General features: G+C 48.4%; 1 protein-coding gene across 1 annotated transcript in view; it reads left to right on the top strand.

The window, feature by feature from the left end:
- The window catches only part of LOC147710051 (uncharacterized), a 356,563-nt gene that overhangs the window by 324,209 nt on the left and 10,845 nt on the right, over window positions 1-21,509 (top strand). Inside the window, exon 4 of the mRNA XM_086919933.1 lies at window positions 555-632. Coding sequence (XP_086776059.1) covers window positions 555-623 — 69 coding nt within the window. The 3' untranslated portion in view covers window positions 624-632. The remainder of the gene's footprint in view (window positions 1-554; window positions 633-21,509) is intronic.

Here is a 21,509-nt window from a genome sequence, read left to right as displayed (position 1 = left end):
TATGGTTGTTTAACTGTATCTCAGAGTTATACTGGAGTTTTTGATTCACTCCAAATGAAGCCCAACGTTTCATACTTTTTTCATGGGGTTCATGATAGGTTGTCAAACCCTTTTGACTCGAATGCTTGTCTTTAATTTCATATTCCTAAATTTTGAGTTATAGTTCACTGGAGTGCTAAACCTGTAAATGTGCGCATAAGCATTAAAGTTCAAAGTTCTTATTCTCACTGCTCACTCGAGCACAACATCCTTATGTCATCCTCAATGATTAGTATGAGTGTAATCACAATCCTTAGTTTACATGGTTTTAGTACTCTTATTATTCATTATCCTTAGCTTGCATGAGTTAGTTTTGCATGACTCAAATGAGTACTCACAACCCTGAGGTTGCATGATTCAAATTCCGGATGCCAAATCTCAAAGGATCCACTCACTTGAGCTCAGATCCGCTACGTGGCGTAGTGATTAGTAATTATGTTTTCTTATCATACTCGCATACCTACAAACACCCCATTGCCACTTGGCTGAATGTTTATGTTTCTTTTGTTTTGCAGGCAAAGGCGGAGTCCGCTGTGATGGTCGAGCCAGAGGGAGAAGATGCGGCAATCAAAAATGGAGCGTAGGAATATGGGGTAAGTTGCAATATCCACGCGATTCGGGGATCAGCACGGGCTGCTCGGGAGAAGGACCGTCTTCTGTTGAATTAAGATTGCCTAGCAAGGAGCAGCCGCGAGGGTGTGGGTTATTAGCCCTTGTATCCAAGATGGCCACTGAGTCTTGGAAGTCTTGCGCGGTCATAAAGTGAGCATTATAAAACATAGGGTCCCTGGGAAATGCAGTCTGTTGTATGTGCACATGCGCTTGACCATATATACAGCCTTGCTTTGCACCTGAAATGTTGCATACAGCTTGCCTTATTTCTGGACTCACACATACAATTGTGCATAGCTATTCCTGAGTGTTTACATTTTGGCTTTTGATAGCAACAGTGTTAGACCTAGTCAGTTATAGATGGTGGCCAACTTATGTGTTACTGATACTACGGTGAGAGAATATGGAAATGGCGCCAGGCACAGGCACAGGTGTACTTAGGCGTATGTTGTCTGTTTGTACCCACGACACAGAGGGGCTTATTATGATGTCGGGGGGACCACACCATTGCGGAAAGGAACCACCCGACCTCAGGTTGGCGTTTCAAACAGCAGTATTGTGATGCAACCGCCCCTGGTATGGTGGCAAACCTCTATTTCTCAAAGGAAGCTTTTGTGGCGGGCAGAAAAGGCCTGCAGCACAAGCTTCCATTGAGAAATGGAGGTTTTGAAACATTCCTGCATCCCTGCACCATGCAGAGCCTGACACACTGTTCAGGGATGTTCAGGGGGGCACCATAGGTGCCCCCATACCCCATTATGGAAGGTAAGAGGGGAAAGGGGCCCAGCTATGTTGCTTTCCGACAGCCTTCCCATGTTAGAAAGGCTGACATGGAATACTGTCGGTGTTGGAAAGGGCAGCCCGGGGGAGGCAGAAGATGTCTGACTGACCACCCCTAGGCCTACCCTTCCTTCGTGAAAGAGACCGAGCGAGGTCGAGAGGCCTCCGATGCGAGGGTCCTCTCCTAGTATCGTACAGCAGAGAGATCACACCACTACAAATATACACCACACGAGGATAAGATCTTCACTCTTTATATAGCAGTAAATATCGGGGATAGTAGGTACAGGCAGAACGATGGTTCGTGGAGAGTCTCGTAACAGGGGGGTCAGGGTAGCGGGACAGTCTTACTGAGGGTAGGTTGCAGGGATACCCTACGCATGGCTCTCAATCCTCGAGCCAGGGGGTTCCGTCTAGTAGGGCCGCGGCAGCGCCAGCAGGCTCCCAGCTGGTCTCAGTGAAGGTGGGCCGCGGCAGCGCCAGCAGGCTCCAAGATGGTTTCAGCGAAGGTGGACCGCGGCAGCGCCAGCAGGCTCCAAGATGGTTTCAGCGAAGGTGGACCGCGGCAGCGCCAGCAGGCTCCAAGATGGTTTCAGCGAAGGTGGACCGCGGCAGCGCCAGCAGGCTCCAAGATGGTTTCAGCGAAGGTGGACCGCGGCAGCGCCAGCAGGCTCCAAGAGGGTTTCAGTACAGAGTTCTTCTCAGGGTCAGTCGCGACAGCGTCAGCAGGACTTCGACTCCGGGATACAACTCCCGTCCTACTCCGGGTCTGGCCCAGATATAGGACTCCAGTCTTTTGATGTCCGGGCCCTCTCACCTGGTGGTCGGAGGGGCCGGGATGATGGTGTCCAGACATCCAGCAGGGGGTGGAGCCAGCGCCCAGGGAGGCCGGAGGCCGATCGAAACCAGGCATCCGGGGACGGTTGGAGAGCCATCAAAACTCCCCTTTCTTTGGTCTTGGTTGAGTGGCCACTCTACCCCCGGGGGGATCCTGGTGCCGCGTTGGCGGGCTCGCTGGGGCCATGGCCGGCTCGGCCAAGGCCACGTGTCTGCGACATGGTGTGCCCAAGATGGCGTCGGGCCTGGCACGAGGGTCCGGAGTGTCCACCGGCTCGGCAAGGCTGGGGCGGCCCGGGGGCGCAGAGTTCCAAGGGCAGTGGTTGTGGGTTGCCGGGGTGGCGGATCGGGGTGGTCATAGGTCGTGCAGAGTCTTGTCGAAGGATGATCCGGGTTGGATAGCGAGTCGACGTCGTCCAAGGCCCGCCACGCGGGAGGGGTCGGACCACGCCACGAGGCCGGGTCCAACACACGCCCCCTCCAGCTGAAGGCAGGGGAGAGTCACCCATCATCTTGGGGATTCTCCTCGCCGAGGCGGAAGAATCGGGACAGGCCGTCAGCGTTGGCGTGGTCGTTGCCAGGACGATGTTCCATGGTGAAGTTCATCCCTTGGAGGGAGATGGACCATCGTAGTAGCTTCGGGTTTTCGCCCCGCATTTGCATTAACCACCGCAGGGGCTGGTGGTCGGTCTGGACTCGGAAGTGTGTGCCGAAGAGGTAGGGCCGGAGTTTCTTGAGGGCCCATACGACGGCAAATGCCTCCCGCTCGATAGTGCTCCACCGTTGTTCCCTGGCCAGCAGGCGCCGGCTGATGAAGGCCACCGGCAGGTCAACCCCGTCGGAGTTGACTTGGGACAGAACGGCCCCAATCCCGTGCTCGGAGGCGTCGGTTTGGACCACAAACTCTCGGCTGTAGTCGGGGGCCTGGAGCACAGGGGCGGTGCACATGGCAGTCTTGAGGGTCTCGAAGGCAGTTTGGCACTCCGGGGTCCAGTGCACCTTCTGTGGTAGTCTCTTGGAGGTTAGTTCGGTGAGGGGCCCCACAATGCTCCCGCAGTTTTTTATGAAGCGCCGATAATATCCCGTGAGCCCCAGGAAGGCTCGGACGGCGGTCTGAGTGACGGGGGCCTCCTAGGCCTGGATGGCATCGATCTTGGCCTGGAGGGGAGCCACCTGGCTGCTTCCTACTTGGTGCCCCAGATAGGTCACAGACCCTTGGCCTATATGGCACTTGCTGGCTTTTATTGTCAATCCGGCCCGCTGGAGGGCCGTCAGAACCTCCCGGAGGTGGGTCAGGTGCTCGTCCCAGCATCGGCTGTATACCGCAATATCGTCCAGGTACGCGGCACTGAACTCTTCCAGCCCTGCTAGCACTCGATTTACCAGCCTCTGGAATGTGGCCGGAGCGTTCTTCATGCCGAAGGGCATCATGTTGAAATGGAAGTGGCCGTCAGGGGTCGAGAAGGCGGACCGTTTCTGTGCCCCTGGGGTGAGGCCGATCTGCCAATACCCGGCCGTGAGGTCGAAGGTGCTGAGGTATCGGGCGGCCCCCAGGCGGTCGATTATTTCATCCGCCCTGGGAATAGGATGGCCGTCAGTTCTGGTAACAGCGTTCAGGCCCCGGTAGTCTACGCAGAACCGTAGTTCCGGGGGTGCTCCGGGGGCAGCAGCTTTAGGGACCAGGACAACGGGACTGGCCCAGGGACTGTCCGAGGGCTCGATCACTCCCAGGGTTAACATTTTCGTGACTTCGGACTGGATGCAGGCACGGACTCGGTCAGGAACTCGGTAGGCTTTGTGTCGCACGGGTGGACTGTCCCCGGTGTCGACATCGTGGACACACCACTGGGTGACCCCGGGGGTGAGGGAGAACAGGTTCGCAAATTGTCCCAGTAGATGTTGACAGTCCTGGCGTTGTTCGGGCGTCAGGGCAGAGGAGAGGGTGACCCCCTCGATGGAGCCATCTCTCGCAGAGGTGCTCAGGAGGTCGGGCAGGGGGTCGGAGTCGTCTTCAGCCCCGTCATCGGTGGCTAGCAGCAGGCTCAGTTCGGTGCGGACAAAGTGGGGTTTGAGCCGGTTGGCGTGCAGGACCCGGAGGGGGTTCCGGGGGGACTCCATGTCCACCAAGTAGGTGACGGGGCTCTTGCGCCCCACCACCTTGAAGGGCCCTGCCCACTTGTCCTGTAGGGCGCAGGGGTCTACCGGGGACATGACCCAGACCTGCTGACCCGGCACAAACTCAATGGACGAGGCGTTTTGATCGTACCAGCGTTTCATCTCCTCTTGACTGGCCTCCGGGTTGGCTTCGGCCATCTTTCGGAACTTCCGCGTCTGGTTGCGGAGGGTCAAGAGGTACCGGTAGACATCAGGAGGAGTGTCGGGGGCGGCCAGCTCCCAGCCTTCTTTGACCAGGCTGAGGGGGCCTCTGACGGGGTGCCCATACAGCAACTCGAAGGGGCTGAACCCCAGGGCTTTCTGTGGTACCTCCCGGTAGGCGAACAGGAGGCAGGGCAGCAGCACGTCCCACTTGCGCCGGAGGGGTTCTTCGAGGCCCTTGATCATTCCTTTCAAAGTTCTGTTAAATCGTTCTACAAGTCCGTTTCCTTGGGGGTGATACGGGGTGGTGAATTTATAGGTGACCGTTTCCTTGGGGGTGATACGGGGTGGTGAATTTATAGGTGACCCCACACTGTTGCCACAGGGACCGCATGTATTTCGAGATAAAGTTCGTGCCTCGATCACTGATGACTTCTCTGGGGAAGCCGACTCGGGAGAAGATCCCCATGAGTGCTCGGCCTACTACGGGGGCCGTGATAGTCCGGAGGGGGATGGCTTCCGGGTAACGGGTGGCATGGTCTACCAGGACGAGGATGAAGCGGTGCCCCTGGGAAGTCGGAGGGTCCAGGGGCCCCACGATGTCGATCCCCACTCGCTCGAAGGGGGTTGTTACCACAGGAAATGGCTGGAATGGGGCTTTCACTTTCCCCCCACTCTTCCCGCTGGCTTGACATGTAGGGCAGGTTCGGCAATGATTGTTCACATCGTGGCGCATCTTCGGCCAATAAAAGTGAGTCACCAGACGGCTGTAGATTTTGTCCTGCCCCAGATGTCCGGCTAGGGGCACGTCATGGGCTAGGTTGAGGAGGAAGTCTCGGAAGCGGAGGGGGACGACGAGCGTCCGGCCGGCCCCCAGCTCGGCTATCTTCTGTTCACTGTACAGGAGGCTTTGGTCCCAATAAATCCAGTGGGCCCCTGAGGCGTCTCCTGCTGCCTGGGCGTTGGCCTGTTCTCTGAGTCCCTCGAGGGAAGGGCATGTTCTCTGTTCCTGACAGAACTGTTCGCGGGTAGGGCCATCTTCTGGGTGCCCTGAGGTGAGTTCGGGAAGGGGCCCAAGCTCGGGAATTTCTTCATGGGGGGCCTCCTGCGGGCCGAGTTCGGGCTCGAGGACCTCGGGGGTTGCGGGCGGCGGAGGCGCAGGCCACTCTGGTTCTTCAGGGGGAGCTGCTTTGTTCAGGCCCCCGTCTCGGGTGGTCATGGATCGGGTCGTTGCACATACCCATTCAGGAAGGCCTAGCATCCCCAGATGCTCTCTCCGCTCGATCTGGGCCCAGGGGGAGCTTTCTAGGTCGTTCCCCAGGAGGCAGTCTACCGGGCCATCATCCCGGACGGTGACTTTCAACATGCCGGACACTCCCCCCCCATTCGAAGGGGATGCGAGCCATCTGGCACAGACTCTCGGAATTGTCCGCTGACCGGACGGGGCATAAGACATGTGGCAAGATTTGTTCTGGGGTCACCAGATGGCAGCGGACTGCTGTGATGCTGGCCCCGGTGTCACGAAGAGCCTCGGCCCGGCGTCCATTAATGGTGACCCATTGGCGGTACTTCTGGGTGTTGACCGAAATCTGGTCTCGGGGGATCATGTCTCTTTCGCCCAGACACGCCAAGAGCATGGCGGCGGGCTCCCATTAGATTTGCTCAAGAGGGACCTCTACTTCTTCGTCCCTTTCCTCACTCAGGGCAGTGGCCGTGATCTGTCAGTTGGGGGGGCCGGTGGGGCCGGCCCGCTGGTTCATGGGGCAGAGAGGATCATTGGCATAGTGACGCAGATGCTGGCATCGGTGGCAAGTAACGTTGGGGCGGGGCCCTGGTCGGACTGGGGGGGCCCCTCTTGGACTCGAGGCTGGGGCCGTGGAGGCGGGAGGAGACCCCGGGAGGGCGTCTCGGCCCCGGCCTGGGCCCGCTCCGCCGCCTCGCGGCCGGTGGTTCCCCGGGGACCCTCGGCCGTACTCTCCGGTTGCGTTCCGGGGTACTCTGTTGCTGGCCCATCGATCGGCTTCAACCGCCAGTTTCCGTGGTTCTGTTAATTTGCTGTCGAGGAGGTGCTGCCGGAGTTCGATGAAACAATTATTGGAGAGATGCTCCCATAACATGAGGTCGACCAACTGCTGGTAGGTGGTGACCTGACTGCCTTTGATCCAAATCCTCGAAAGCTCTGCTAAAAAAGTTCACGCATTCCACCCATGTGGTACCAGGGATCTTTTTACAGTCTCTGAATCTCTGTCGGTACATTTCGGGGGTGAGTCCGTATCGTGTGAGTAGGGCGGTTTTCATGTGTTCATAGGAGGTCATTTTGGCGTCAGGGAGTTCGAGCAGGGCATCCCTCCCTTCGTTGACGAACTTTCCCCAGAGGCCGGCGCCCCAGTCCTTGAGGGGCACCCGATGGGCGGTCATGGCCACCTCATAGGCCTTGAACCATTGCTGGATGTCGTCGTTTCTATAGTACTCTTTGACGACATCCTTTGGTAGGTGAACCTTGGTGTCCACAGGAGGGGCCGAGGTCTTGGCCACGGTCGCGATGTCCCCGTTGATTTTGGCTTTGAGCTCTAATTCTTTTAGGCCTCGTTCGTGCTCATACGCGAGTCTTTTCTCTTCGAGGTCACGTTGTCTTCGTTTCTCTTCCAGGTCCCCCTCCAGCCGTAGTTGCTCGAGGGCCATTTTCTTTTCCGCTAGCTGTAGCTCTCCGTCTAGCCGGAGTCGTGCGAGCTCCAATTCGTGTTCTCGTTTTCGTTCTCGTTCTCGGGCGTCTTCGTATAAGAGGTTCGTGCCTGGTGTTGTGGTTCTCTCCCCCGTCGGGGGTGTGCTGGTTTCCAATGGTTCGTTTGTGTTATCTTCATTTCGGGGCGGCCCGTCTCGGTTGTCCACCCAGGCCTGCAAGGCCGCTTTGAGGTCGTCTTTCGTGCTTAGGCCAGTGGTAGCGATGCCCAAGTCTTTACAGAATTGCTTTAGCTCTTTGTGGCTGTATTCTTCCATCTTCTCCTTCTGCAATGTTGTAGGTGGGTCGGTTTCCTGGGTCGTCATTGTCGCTGTGTGTTTTTCTGTTGTAGAGGGTAGATCGCTCTCTGTACGATTTTGCGTTGGCTCGGATCCCAGCGCCTGCCACCAATGTTGGAAAGGGCAGCCCGGGGGAGGCAGAAGATGTCTGACTGACCACCCATAGGCCTACCCTTCCTTCGTGAAAGAGACCGAGCGAGGTCGAGAGGCCTCCGATGCGAGGGTCCTCTCCTAGTATCGTACAGCAGAGAGATCACACCACTACAAATATACACCACACGAGGATAAGATCTTCACTCTTTATATAGCAGTAAATATCGGGGATAGTAGGTACAAGCAGAACGATGGTTCGTGGAGAGTCTCGTAACAGTGGGGTCAGGGTAGCGGGACAGTCTTACTGAGGGTAGGTTGCAGGGATACCCTACGCACGGCTCTCAATCCTCGAGCCGGGGGGTTCCGTCTAGTAGGGCCGCTGCAGCGCCAGCAGGCTCCCAGATGGTCTCAGTGAAGGTGGGCCGCGGCAGCGCCAGCAAGCTCCAAGATGGTTTCAGCGAAGGTGGACCGCGGCAGCGCCAGCAGGCTCCAAGATGGTTTCAGCGAAGGTGGACCGCGGCAGCGCCAGCAGGCTCCAAGATGGTTTCAGCGAAGGTGGACCGCGGCAGCGCCAGCAGGCTCCAAGATGGTTTCAGTGAAGGTGGACCGCGGCAGCGCCAGCAGGCTCCAAGAGGGTTTCAGTACAGAGTTCTTCTCAGGGTCAGTCGCGACAGCGTCAGCAGGACTTCGACTCCGGGATACAACTCCCGTCCTACTCCGGGGCTGGCCCAGATATAGGACTCCAGTCTTTTGATGTCCGGGCCCTCTCGCCTGGTGGTCGGAGGGGCCGGGATGATGGTGTCCAGACACCCAGCAGGGGGTGGAGCCAGCGCCCAGGGAGGCCGGAGGCCGATCGAAACCAGGCATCCGGGGACGGTTGGAGAGCCATCGAAACTCCCCTTTCTTTGGTCTTGGTTGAGTGGCCACTCTACCCCCGGGGGGATCCTGGTGCCGCGTTGGCGGGCTCGCTGGGGCCGTGGCGGGCTCGGCCAAGGCCACGTGTCTGCGACATGGTGTGCCCAAGATGGCGTCGGGCCTGGCACGAGGGTCCGGAGTGCCCACCGGCTCGGCAAGGCTGGGGCGGCCCGGGGGCGCAGAGTTCCAAGGGCAGTGGTTGTGGGTTGCCGGGGTGGCGGATCGGGGTGGTCATAGGTCGTGCAGAGTCTTGTCGAAGGATGATCCGGGTTGGATAGCGAGTCGGCGTCGTCTAAGGCCCGCCACTCGGGAGGGGTCGGACCACGCCACGAGGCCGGGTCCAACAGTCGGAAACCTGCTACGAAAATACATTAGTTAGTTTTCCTTTAATTCCCCAAGTTTATTGTCTTATTAACTTGACTAGTAAAGATCTTTAACCTTAACAATACATCATACATCCCTCGCAGTAATGTAAGAAAATAAAACATTGGCACAAAAACTAAGTAGCACTCAAATTACATATTCTCTCAACCTGTAGTTCAAAACCTTTTGACTTCAGTGGACCCCCACTTACTCTTTATTGAAATTCTGGTGACCATGACTAAGTTATTACTGGAATCCCTGTACACTGGACTAAGTAATTTTGCTGATTTGGACTGCAAAACAATACACACAAATACAGAAACAAGTATTCATCAAATATACACATGATTAAATATTTTGTTGAATTCACAAACAAATATAAAAAATCATAATTTTTAATTTTAATGGGAAGTTTGGAGCTTGCCTAAATTCATTAGAGGCCATTGCCGATACTTTATTCTGTTTGATGCACTTGCATTGCTCCCAAAATTAATCGTTAGACACTAACACACTTTTTATCTTCCAATGTCACATTTCTTCACATTAACATGTTTGCTTTTAAATTTTCCATTTTTCCATTTTGCTTGTTCATTTATAAACACTTTATTAATCAGCTTGTATTATTTCATTTTCTGAGTAGGCTTTGTGCAGTTCAGAGGGGTTTCCTGACCCACATGTTGAGAACCATTGGTCTAAACCTTTGTAGAAAGTCTTAAAAATAATCAAATGAAAGCCTTAATAAGCAAATTCAACCACTTTTCAGTCTGTGAACTAAACTCAGCTTTATCATGTAATGCTACCCCAAGACATACCCTTAATATCTTTACGTAATAATATAATGTCCCTTTCTTCTATACACGGGTTTCCAGATTTACATTTTCCGATGGAAGCTGACCTTGCACATCCTGTTCATCATCATTGGTAGACTTCGTATCACCTTCTGAGTTTAAACCTGTCACTGCAGGGTCCATGCCTTCCACTGCATGGTGTCCCCTTGCACAGCTGAGAAGGTGAAGCTAATTCTTAGGAAGTAAGAGACTCAATCTATTGGCTAACTCTTACTGCGCCTTTATTTGTAAGCTAACATTTTATTCCTGTTTCACAATGCAATTACATTAAAAAACATGTTTTCTATTCAAATCACTGCTTTTTGCTGAAGTCTTTTAATTCTGTGGTTCATTCTTTGAGGTTCACAGGACCTCCAGCTATAGAGTCAGTGCTGGACAGAGGGTTACTTTTTTGCTAGAGCATGTGGAGGTAACAATGATATGGGAATGCCTAATATTGACTTTACATAGATTGGCATCTGTGAAAAGAAATGGTGTCAACTTCTAGGTTTGGTGGGCATCATTTCTCGATGTGCAAACCCAGATGTAATGATTCTGCATTATGGAGGGAATGCTTTAGGCACAGTTCACAGTGTTGTTTTATTTTTCAAAAGGAAACAAATCTTCCAAAAGTTAATGCATGTCTTCTCTCTGGCCAGCGTTTGTATAGGCTGGCTTCTATAATCCCAAAAGTAGATATAGTCAGACCAGTTTAGCCTAAAAATAAACAAACCCCGGAATCCTTTCAACAAAGTGCTTTCAGTATACATCCAGTACCATGGCAGGGAATCTGGCTACAATCACATCTGATTTGAAATGCCTTGAATTTTCAGAAGGGATGAAATACATTTCACAGCAGAAAGAAATAGGATCATCTTCAGCAACCTAAACAATAAATCGAATTCTGTCTATAGTTCTGCACAAAACACATAATGAGCACAAAGGCTCTTCTCAGACCCACCTTTACTTTATAAATGCATATTTGTTTAAATAAAAATCATTTTTTTACAATTTATAGGTGATAGCGCGCTCAGGTCACCCGACTCTTTATTTTACCAAACATACGCACTTGGGCCCATAACGTGCTTACTACTTTTATGAATCAGGTAACCTACACACCGCTATTCGGCAATTCGAGTTTCCTTTCTTTCTATTTTCGTGTACCTGACTTACCAATCCTTGTCACAGGCACCTATGATCTCGACGGATCAGGAGCTAGCAGGGGTAGGAAGATAACACTAAACAAATTACCATGTACATTTGAATAACGATTTATACCTTTCAATAACCACAAACACAAGAAGTTTTCAAAGTTTTATCTAGTTATCAAAATTAATTTCCATATGCCATGAGAATGAGATTTACACAGATCAGACTATCAATAACTAAGATCAGAAGCACGGTGTAGCTATGAATCAAAGTAAGTAGCATTTGAGATTTGAAAATTCTAAGGTTGGGAAATAAGGAACATGCTATTATGTACTATTGACTTCTCAATGTTACTAAAGGCGGGTAAAGAAAAGGAACATACTAATCAAGATAATTTTCTAATATACTATAGGTCTAAACAAAGGAAACATCACTCATGAAAATTTCTATGCCAACAAGTACTTATTCTCTAAAGGAGGGTAAGAATGGAACATACTGCATAGGCAAACAGATTAGAGGTTTTGACTAAAGGTAGGGAGAAATATGGAACATGCTAGTAAACGCTTTGCATGAAAGGCAACTTTATATGAAGACAGGGAATAACATAGGCAAGCTTGCTTTATTTGGAAAATAGGAGAAAAAAGATTTAGAATAGACGAACACCCACACAAATTATATTTACCTAGAACAGGACAAAGACTAACCCTGGCCACGGGTCAGTTGGGAACGGCGGGAAAGGGCCCTCAAGGATTTAGGATGCCAGTAGGCGATCAGGTACAGCTCATGGACCGTCAGGACAGAACCACCCCAGGATTTGGATCAGGACCGGGCTCATCAAAGGGTACGACCAACATCTGCAGCTTCGGATGCAACACCTGCGCTACGCCCTCTCTGCAAGGAATCTGCCAATAACCCCGATTGGGTTCTCGAATCTCCCAGTAAAAGTGCTTCGCCAGCACTTAAGGTTTCTCCACCCCAGACTGAGTTTGTGGAAATTACGGACAGAGTGCTCCGCAGCTCTCTGTATCAATCACCTATAGAGTTCGTAGGGTCAGTGACAGGTCAGCTATTCGGACAAGTCGGACAATTTCTCTAGATAAACCTAGGCTAGTTATACTGTTTTCGGGTCAGTGGACCACCCACAAATGTTGCAAATGAAAGGATCCCCAACTTTGGATTGGACAAGAGAGGTGGTTAGGTCATTGTCACCACCTAGAATTTGATGTTCCCACAATTAATATTCAGTTTATTGAACCCACCCCTTACATTCCAGTTGCCATGGCATAGGAATACAGAGACAATAGCGTACAGAGTGCAAATATTACATTGTTACAATCGTAGGTGTAGATTCGAGTCTTCTCGCTGGGTCGTAGGTTGGTTCCCAGGAGCATCTCAGCTTCAGCAGCCAGCTGGCTGAGTTCCACTGTTGCAAGACTCGAATGCTCCCATCACGTGGTGAGTACCACACAGGCTTCAAAGATGGAGAGGCGCACCGCTCCCAGGCCCATAATGTTCGATACATGAAAAGTAAGCGAAAACAATTTAGAAACACAAAAAAAATGAATACACTGTATACCAGGATTGACTATACTATATCCCTTATTTTGTAATAACTATAGCATTAGGAGTTAGGCAGAACGAAACAGCTGTGCGAAAGGAGCGGTGGCAAGCGAGTTGCATGTTAGAAACAAAGCGTCCATGTTTGCAATACTGCGCATGAGCGAAAAATTCCCTCCAGAACTGCGAGTGCGTCACATCATGTGGGTATAACCGACGCATGCACAGACTAGAATCCTGCAAAGCAGTGATCAGTCAGTAGGCAAGCGGTGTTAGGATTAGCAAACACATAGGCAAGCGTCTCTGGGACACCCGCGTGTAGTGTAAAAGTGCAATATTAATACGACACACATTGTTGAATATAACGTTAATGATTATTCGAGGTTCATGAGTACAGCAAGTCGCGTAACGTGCGAATCCTTGCTCCATCAATCACCTCTTTGATGATATTTACCATCATCACTATTAATGGAACCAGATGCCAACTTTCTCTTTCACATTTCACTCATCTCAATTTCAACAAACTTGTTGTTGAACCTTTTTTCTGCATCCTTATTAGGATGGAAATGTTTGGCTCTCTTGTAGATCTGATTTTTCAGCTCTTCTAATTCAAGCTCATCAACATTCCTTTTCACTCCTCTCTTATTCACAGCATACTTCTTTCTGCATTTTTGACATTTGCAGCAAATTATTATGATTAGCACAATTAAACTTATTCCTGCTATTGGCATCAGTATTTTACTCACAAGACTCTTACCTATGTTAGAAAACCAACTACCTACAGAGGAGAGACCATCAGTTAGTCTCTTCCAGGCACTGTCAACCTCCAGTGGTTTGAGTTCCTTTTCCAAATTAGTAATGTTTTTCACATATTTCTTAATTTCAACACTCTTATCAGGAATGTAAGTGCAACAATGTTGCGCTTTCAATATTCTGCAGACTCCGCCCTCTTTTGCCAATAAGATATCAAGAGCAAGTCGATTTTGTAAAACCATAGATCTGATCGCAACCATCTCAGTATTGACCAGTAGGAAACCAGCAGCGGTGTCAGTAGATAACCGATCCACCACTGTAGACAATTTGCAAATTCGGTGTGTGTTCAGAACCACTCCCACTCCAGGTATCAATGCACTAAATATATCACCTATAATTTCTCCTACGCTTTCTCTTCTACTACGCACTAAACCATTAGTATTTTCATTGCTTCCAGCGGCGTTGTTCACATGGTATATTTGCGGGAAGACAATGCCAAAATAGCAGCTTCCATACCAGTGATCTGGCAATTTGAAATAAGCCCTGTTTCCACATATATAATAAATTCCGGGAAACACAGGTTCTGACCCATTTTTGAATCCCCAACCTCCAATTACCTTATAATTGTGTTCACATTCACTGGAACCGATGAATACATTATTATAATAGCTAGTCTTTTCCCTATGAAGGCAGAGTTTCCCTTTTCTTTCGAAGTCCAACAACAATGCAGGATTAGCCTCACCATTCGAGGTGTTTTCCATGTTTTCTGCCCATTTAGGAGTTTTCTGTCTTTTATCATTGGCTTTTCTTTGGTAACTTTCCCTTCTTTTCTCTACCATATTCAGGAACATTTTCTCTTGTTCGTGTAATGAACAGGTCAAGTTATCTCTGTGTGCTTCACCTAAATCTATAATACCTACTGTCAGAAAATATTCTCCCATATACCGTGTCACATCGCTCTTGGTATGTACAATATTCAGGTTTCCCCGAATAGGAAGTTCTGAAAAAATCACGTCAGAGTTTGAATAGTAATACTGTAGGGTGCCTCTGTAAAATAAGCTTGCTAAAATACTACAGGAAATTCCATAGGTTAGGGGTAGATGGTGATAGGTCACACCTTCAGCTACAGAAGTGGGTAGCTTCATACAGACATAGCAATCTTCTATTTCCATGGCTTCTACATAGTGTACTAAAAGGTTTGCAAATACGTTTAAATGTGTTCTGTTTTTGATTCTGTGATAATGTAGCCCTCCCTCATCTGATGCATCTACGTCCGTTTTGTCTGTCTAAGGTTAAATGTTTTCTCACGTCTTTCTATACTACGTGGTGTCTCTTCTGTTTGCAGAACTTCTGAGTCCTTTGTCACTTGTTTAGTAGGATACAGGTTAGAGTCCTTGCTGAACATGAACGGTATTGTGATTGTTAGTCCTATCCATAATATGAGTACTATTGCTACACAACACAAACATATTTTACAGCATGTTTTACAGCAATTCTGTCTAGGTCTTCCATTCACACTTGAATCAGACATTGTGACTTAAAAGAAGTTTTCTAACCCCTCTTTGTAACTTTACACAGGTAGCTTACGCAGGTTAACCTTCAGGTTGGGTCTTCTTCTTCGGAACCCTGATCAGCAACCAATTCTTCGTCACTTTCGTCACTTATCTCGAGGTCTTCAAATTCTTCCAGTACTAAGTAAGTCCATTCGGGACCTCGATAATTTTCGTTTTGTCTTTTTATTCTGCTACTCCTTCTTTTAGGTTGGGCTCCAGCTCTCTCTTTTTCACTGGCGGCCCTTTTCCGGTCTTCTAGCTTTTCCTCTACAGTTTTTAATCTTAATTTCAGTCTCTTTATGAATCTGGGTTCACTCTTCTTCTTTTTTTAGGCTTTTAACTGGCACTGTGATCTGGCTTTCTTCACGTGCTCTTTTGTTTTCGTTCAGTTGTGGCACATTTATTTCAACGGTATCTTCGTCCCTTCCTGTCTGACTAGTCCCAGGTCTTCCTTCAGTTTCTTCCGCCTGGTTTCTAAGCTGGCCTTGTTCAGGTGTGTGCTGACTTTGACTTTGGTTTGTTTCAAATTCGGTCTCCTGAACACATTCGTCTATTTCTATCTGGTCCTGTTCATACACTTCGAACCCTTGATTTTCTTCCGCATGAACTTCAGCCCTAATTTCTAACTGTCCCTTTTCAGTTTCTGGAGTTCTTGGAGGTGTGTCGATAACTTGTTCTGTCCCTATCTGACCTTTCTCCTTATCAGGTTTGACGTGATTCTCGATAACCTGATTTTCTCTGTCTGTTTCTGTCTCGTCCTCACTATCCCACTCTCTATCTAAGTAGGAGTATTTTCTGGTTCTTATTGGATCAAGAATCAGATCGTCTACAGGGATCCATTCATCTTGACTGGTGCTCGGTTGTTCGTCATCAGCTAGTTCCGGACCCTCGTCTGGAGACCCCTCAGCTGCACAACCTTCAGCCTCAGTCGCTTCTTCTTCAGTCACCCTCTTGGTATGACTGGCATGGTTCCACTTTGGCACGCCTGCACACTTTACCGCAGTTGTGGTGACGAGAATCACTTGTCTTGGTTTTCCCCACTTTGGTGCAAGACAACTCTTCCGGGTGTGTTTCTTTAACACAACCCAATCGCCTGGGTTCAGATTATGGACTGGAGTTGTTGGCCTGGCGACGGCGTCCTCCCCAATCTGGTGAGAGATAGAACGCACTTGGTCACCCAGCTGCTTGCAGTATTCTAGTACCAAATCATCAGAAATACTTAGCAGTTTGTGTCCTGGTACCCATGCCTGCCGCATCACTCTTCCCATTAGTATCTCATGGGGACTCACGCCTGTCTTTCGGTCTGGGATGCTTCTTAGTCCCATCAGGACAAGTGGTAAAGCGTCTATCCAATTCAATCCAGTTGAGTTACACATTTTTCCCAGCCTTGACTTTATAGTGCCATTCACCTGTTCGACTACTCCAGAAGCCTCTGGATGATATGCACAATGCAGTTTTTGGGTAATTTTGAATGCTTCATAGAGCTGAGTTATTACGTCATTGGCAAAATGCCCACCTCTGTCCGATTCAATTGTGACTGGGAAACCGAACCTAGGTATCAGTTCCCTTAGTAACAACTTGGCTACAGTAATAGCATCATTTCTCTTTGCTGGGTAAGCTTCCACCAATCTTGAGAACAGGCAGATTATGACCAGTACGTACTTGTTTCCTTTGCACATGGGTAACTGAATAAAGTCAACCTGTAGTCTGATAAAAGGACCCTCTGCCTTTCCAATTGTACTTGGTAACACTACTGTTTTCTTCCCAGGATTAAACTGCTGACAAGTTAAACACCTCTGGCAAAGTGCCTCTGCAATGTTCCTGAACTTCGAATTGTACCACATTTGTTTGAAAACACGGACCATCGCATCTCTCCCTATGTGTGAGTCTCCATGTATCAGTCTGGCCATGGGAGCAATCATACTGTCTGGCAAGACAGGCATACCCTTATTACAGACAATGACACCATCTCTATCCCTTGGTTGACAACCATCTTTCTCCCATCTTCCTTTTTCTTCTGGTTCTGCAGCCTGTTGCAACCCTTTCAGTTCCTCCCAAGTTGATACATCCTCAAACACCATAAGTTGGCAGCTGTTTCCGACTCCCCCCAATTTGATGTTCAATGACATTCTATGTCTCGCACAATATTGGGCTACTTGGTCAGCATATCTGTTGCCTGCTGTCACATTGTCGTTGCCAGATTTGTGAGCAGCACACTTGACCACTGCCAATTCTTTTGGTAACTGAATTGCTTCCAGTAGGTTCTGTACCACTTTTCCATTTCTGATAGGGGTACCTGAGGAAGTCATGAATTCTCTTTGCAGCCACAATTGGCCGAAGTCATGCACAACCCCGTAACCATACTGGCTATCAGTGTATATGGTTACTCTTTTGTTTTTCCCATTTTTACAGGCCCTTGCCAATGCAACCAATTCGGCTACTTGTGCAGATTTTACTTCAAATAAGTAGGATGCTTCAATTGTCTTTTCTAGAGTAACTACAGCATATGCAGCACTTAGACCTCCATCCTCATGTCTTAAACATGACCCATCTACAAAATATTCAAGGTCTTCTATTGGCAAAGCTGTTTCCTTGATGTCTGGGCGTGGTTTGGTGCTAAATTCAGTCAGATTAGTGCAATTATGCTCGATCTCTCCCTCAACTTCTGCACCCTGTGTATTAGGTAACAAGGTAGCTGGATTCAGTATGTTACATCGAGCAATCGTTACATTTGCTGCACCCACTAGGATTCTTTCATACTTAGTCAGCCGACTAGGTGTGAGGTACTGTGTTTTGGTTCGGGTCAGTAAAATTACAACAGTGTGGGGAACATACACAGTTACCGGATGTCCCATGACAATGGATTCACTTTGTTCAAGACTCGTGCAAGTTGGAGCTACTGCCTTCAGACATCCAGGCAATCCTGCAGCCACCGGATCTAAGATAGCAGAGAAATATGCCACCGGACGTCTAGTCAGTCCATGAACTTGGGTTAGGACGGAGAGTGCACAATTGTCTCGTGTGTCACAAAACAGGGCAAAGTCTTTTGAATAGTCAGGCATTCCTAATGCAGGAGCCGAACACAGACAGTTTCGCAATTTCACAAAGGATGTCATGCTTTCATCATCCCATTCAACTGGATCCTTAGCTCCTTTCTTGGTCATTTTTATTAATGGTTTTGCCAGCACTGCAAATCCCACAATCCACTGTCTACAGTAACCTACTACTCCTAGAAACATTCTGACTTCTTTCTGCGTATGGGGCAATTCCATGTCTCGAATAATCCTAATTCTTTCTGAAGTAACTTTTCGGATATTTTTTTCTGTCTGGTGCCCCAGATATTTCACAGAATTCTTACAGAATTGTAACTTGTCTGGTGATACTTTATGTCCTCCTTTACCTAAGTGATTCAATAATGCAATGGTATCAGTAACACAGTCGTTCCGACTTTTAGACGCCACCAAGAGGTCGTCTATGTATTGGACCAAAACCGATTCTCTAGGCAAGACTAATGATTCAAGGCATCTTTTTAAAATCTGATTGAAAATCTAAGGACTCTCTGTGTACCCCTGAGGAACACGATTCCAGGCGTAGACATGGCTGTCAAATTCAAATGAGAAAAGAAATTTGCTGTCTGGATGCAATGGGATGGAAAAGAATGCGTGACATAAGTCAATGACGGTAAACCATCCAGAATTCCATGGAATTTGGTACAAAATCACTGCAGGGTTTCGCACAATAGGACAACAAGGGACAACAATCGTGTTTACCTTGCGCAGGTCCTGCACTACCCTGTACTTCCCACTAGGCTTTTTGATCTCAATTATGGGCGAATTACAAGGACTGCTCATTACTTCCTGTATGATGTTTGCTTCTAGCAATCTTTTTATTTCAATGGCAACTCCGGCTTTCACTTCTGCATTCATTTTATACTGCTTGGTATTTGGGTAAATTGCATTTGGTTTTATGGCTATTTGAATTGGGTCTACATTTGCCATCAATCCTACATCTTTTCAGTGAAATCCCACACCTCTGGTATCACTGTCTGTTGGAGCTCTTCAGGTAAGTCTTGTATTGTCAATTTCTTAATTTCGGAGGCAGGCCTTAATAACATTAATTTGTACAGTCCGTCTTCATCTGGGGTCTGAATTTCAATGCCTTTTGGTGTGCAAAAGATGGTACAGTTCATTTTGCACAACAAATCATGTCCCAATAAGTTCACAGGACTGGAATCACAGACGACAAATCTGTGAATTTCTTTAAAATTCCCTATGGAAATCTCCATTGGTTCGGTTACTGGGGTACTAATTATTTGATTAGACACACCCACTACTTGGATGGCTTCTCCCGAGAGGGGTAGGTTTGGAACGTCTGCTGTTCTCACAGTAGAACGGGTAGCACCAGTGTCCAACAGAAAGGTGACGTCATTTCCTTCAACCTTTCCTTCAATGTATGGCCCTGTCTGGTCTACTGGTAAGGAGGCGCCAAGTACGCACTCCTCGTCCTCCCCCCTCAGGCCCCGTCAGTAAGGTTCATCACAGAGGAATGTATCATTCAACAGGAATTGCGAGGTTGCTGCATTTCTATCCTCCCTTCTTTCCCATACCTCGACCTCCTCATTCCGCTGATCTTTGTTCCTATAATTAGGTCTAGGTGCACGAGGCAACTGACTCTGTTTTACCTGTTGCTGGGTTTTTCGTGGTCCCTCTTTCTGCACCTGTGGATTTAAATCATTATTTTGTACATTATCATGCTGGAGCATTGGACATTCGTCTCTCCAGTGCCCTATCTGACCGCACCCGTGGCACGGAAATTTCTTCTTGGCTTCCTCTCCACTCATTTTTACTCGGGGTTTCCCTCCACCCCCAGTGCCTGTATTCGGGGTATTATTATTCATTTTTCCTAACTGCTTTTCTTGTTGTTCGGCCAATTTCACTTGTGCCCACATGACTTTTTCTTTTAGGGCTTTTCTTTTGTTCTCCATTTCATCCTCGCAATATTTGGCGTACTTCAGGACCTCATCTATGGGTTTTCCCTGCCAACAGATTTTATTATCTCTAATCCATTGTGAGATTTCAGGTCACTCTCAACCCCAACACGAATCGGTAAATGAAATGAGTCATATCCTTCATTTCAATGTTATCGATTCCACTGTAGGTTTTGAATACCTGTAGCAGTCGTTCATAATATGAATGTACAGTTTCATCACGATTTTGGGTAGTTCTATCTATTCGGGTCCTATCAGTTTCTTTGGCTGGCACCTTTCCTTTCAAATACAATATTACCTTGTCATACTGTCTCATTACCTCCGGTGAGGGAGCTCCGGTTCTGGAGTCTCTTTCATACTCTTCACTGGGCCAATCAACTGCAATTTTACATTCTGTCCACAAATCTACAGGAACAACAATGTCGAAGAACCCATCCAGGTCCTTCAGGAGACATTTTTGGACCTTAACGAATCTGTCGACCTGTCTATACCACTCTACAGGCTTCTCTCTTAATTTCGGAAAATCATTCGTAAATGACACTATGTCTTGTCTGGACCATGGGACATGTACATACTTCCCACCTGGCACTTCTCTCATGGGATACAAATTTTCTGCCTTGTCAACTTCCTTTAGGACATATTCAGAAGTCTTTGGTCTGGCCTTACTGTCTTCCTTTTTCTTTGCCCACCTGGCTTTCCATTTGTCTAGATCTCCCCATTTCTATAATAGGTTTAGCAATTCCTTTATCTGCATCTTTTTCCCCGACACATTCATATTTTCTAAATCTTTGTCGGAAAATTCTGCTCTATAAGGCTTTTGTAATACTTTGGATTTGCTAACATCTATTCCCATATTTTCTGCAGTGTCCATTAACTTCTCATGGAACACTCTGGTGTTCCGGGTAAGGCTTTTGCATATGAACAGCAACTCCTCTTCATCAAGTGTATTTAACCTGTCCAATCCCACATTCCCAACCATCAGTTCCTCCAGCTCTATTCTTAGCTTGTATATATCTAATGGTTTCGGCTGAGGAGTTTCCTTCTCCAATTCTCGGGTCCATCTATCTATCTCTTCCGGAGTTACTACCGTGGCATTTCGAGTACCTGAAGCTGTCTCTATCAGGACATCCCTTGCACTAGTCTGAGTCCTGGTCCGTGGTACACTGCTTTCTGGTTCCCTTATGGGCAGATCCATCAGGGAGACCACAGATTCGCATTCACTTGCCTGTTCATCGACTATGATGACTATGACGACTATGAGAGGCTCTTTTCTGGGCGGTGCTACAACTGGTGTAATAACTGGAGTTTTTGGACTAGCCTGTCTATCCCCATAAAGAGGAATAACTGGACCAATAGTTACTGGAATTGTCAGCGCTTCAGGACTGGGCTTTATCTGTGCTATTTTCTGAATGAGCTCATCTCTCTGTTTGGCTAAAGCTTCTCTCTCTCGTTCTTGTAAAACCCTTTCAATAGTGGTGTCATGCATTACTTGGGTTACCAAAGGAGGGTATAGACTCGGGGCAGTTGGGATTGCCATACCTGGTCTCTCATCACCGAATGGTCTATAATTTGGGATCGTTGTATCAGGCCTACAAAATCCCCCTTTACCTGCTGCATCTGTTTCACTGGCCCTTCTTTCTCTAGGGTGTCGGAAAAAAGGGTTTTTCGAGCTCAGGGACCTAGATTCCTCATCATACGGTGGGGGATTTT

Source organism: Lissotriton vulgaris, chromosome 5 (assembly GCF_964263255.1).
Source record: "Lissotriton vulgaris chromosome 5, aLisVul1.2, whole genome shotgun sequence".
Lineage (NCBI taxonomy): Eukaryota > Metazoa > Chordata > Amphibia > Caudata > Salamandridae > Lissotriton > Lissotriton vulgaris.
The sequence above is the reverse complement of the archived record's forward strand: the minus strand, read 5'-3'. Positions and strand labels throughout refer to the sequence as shown.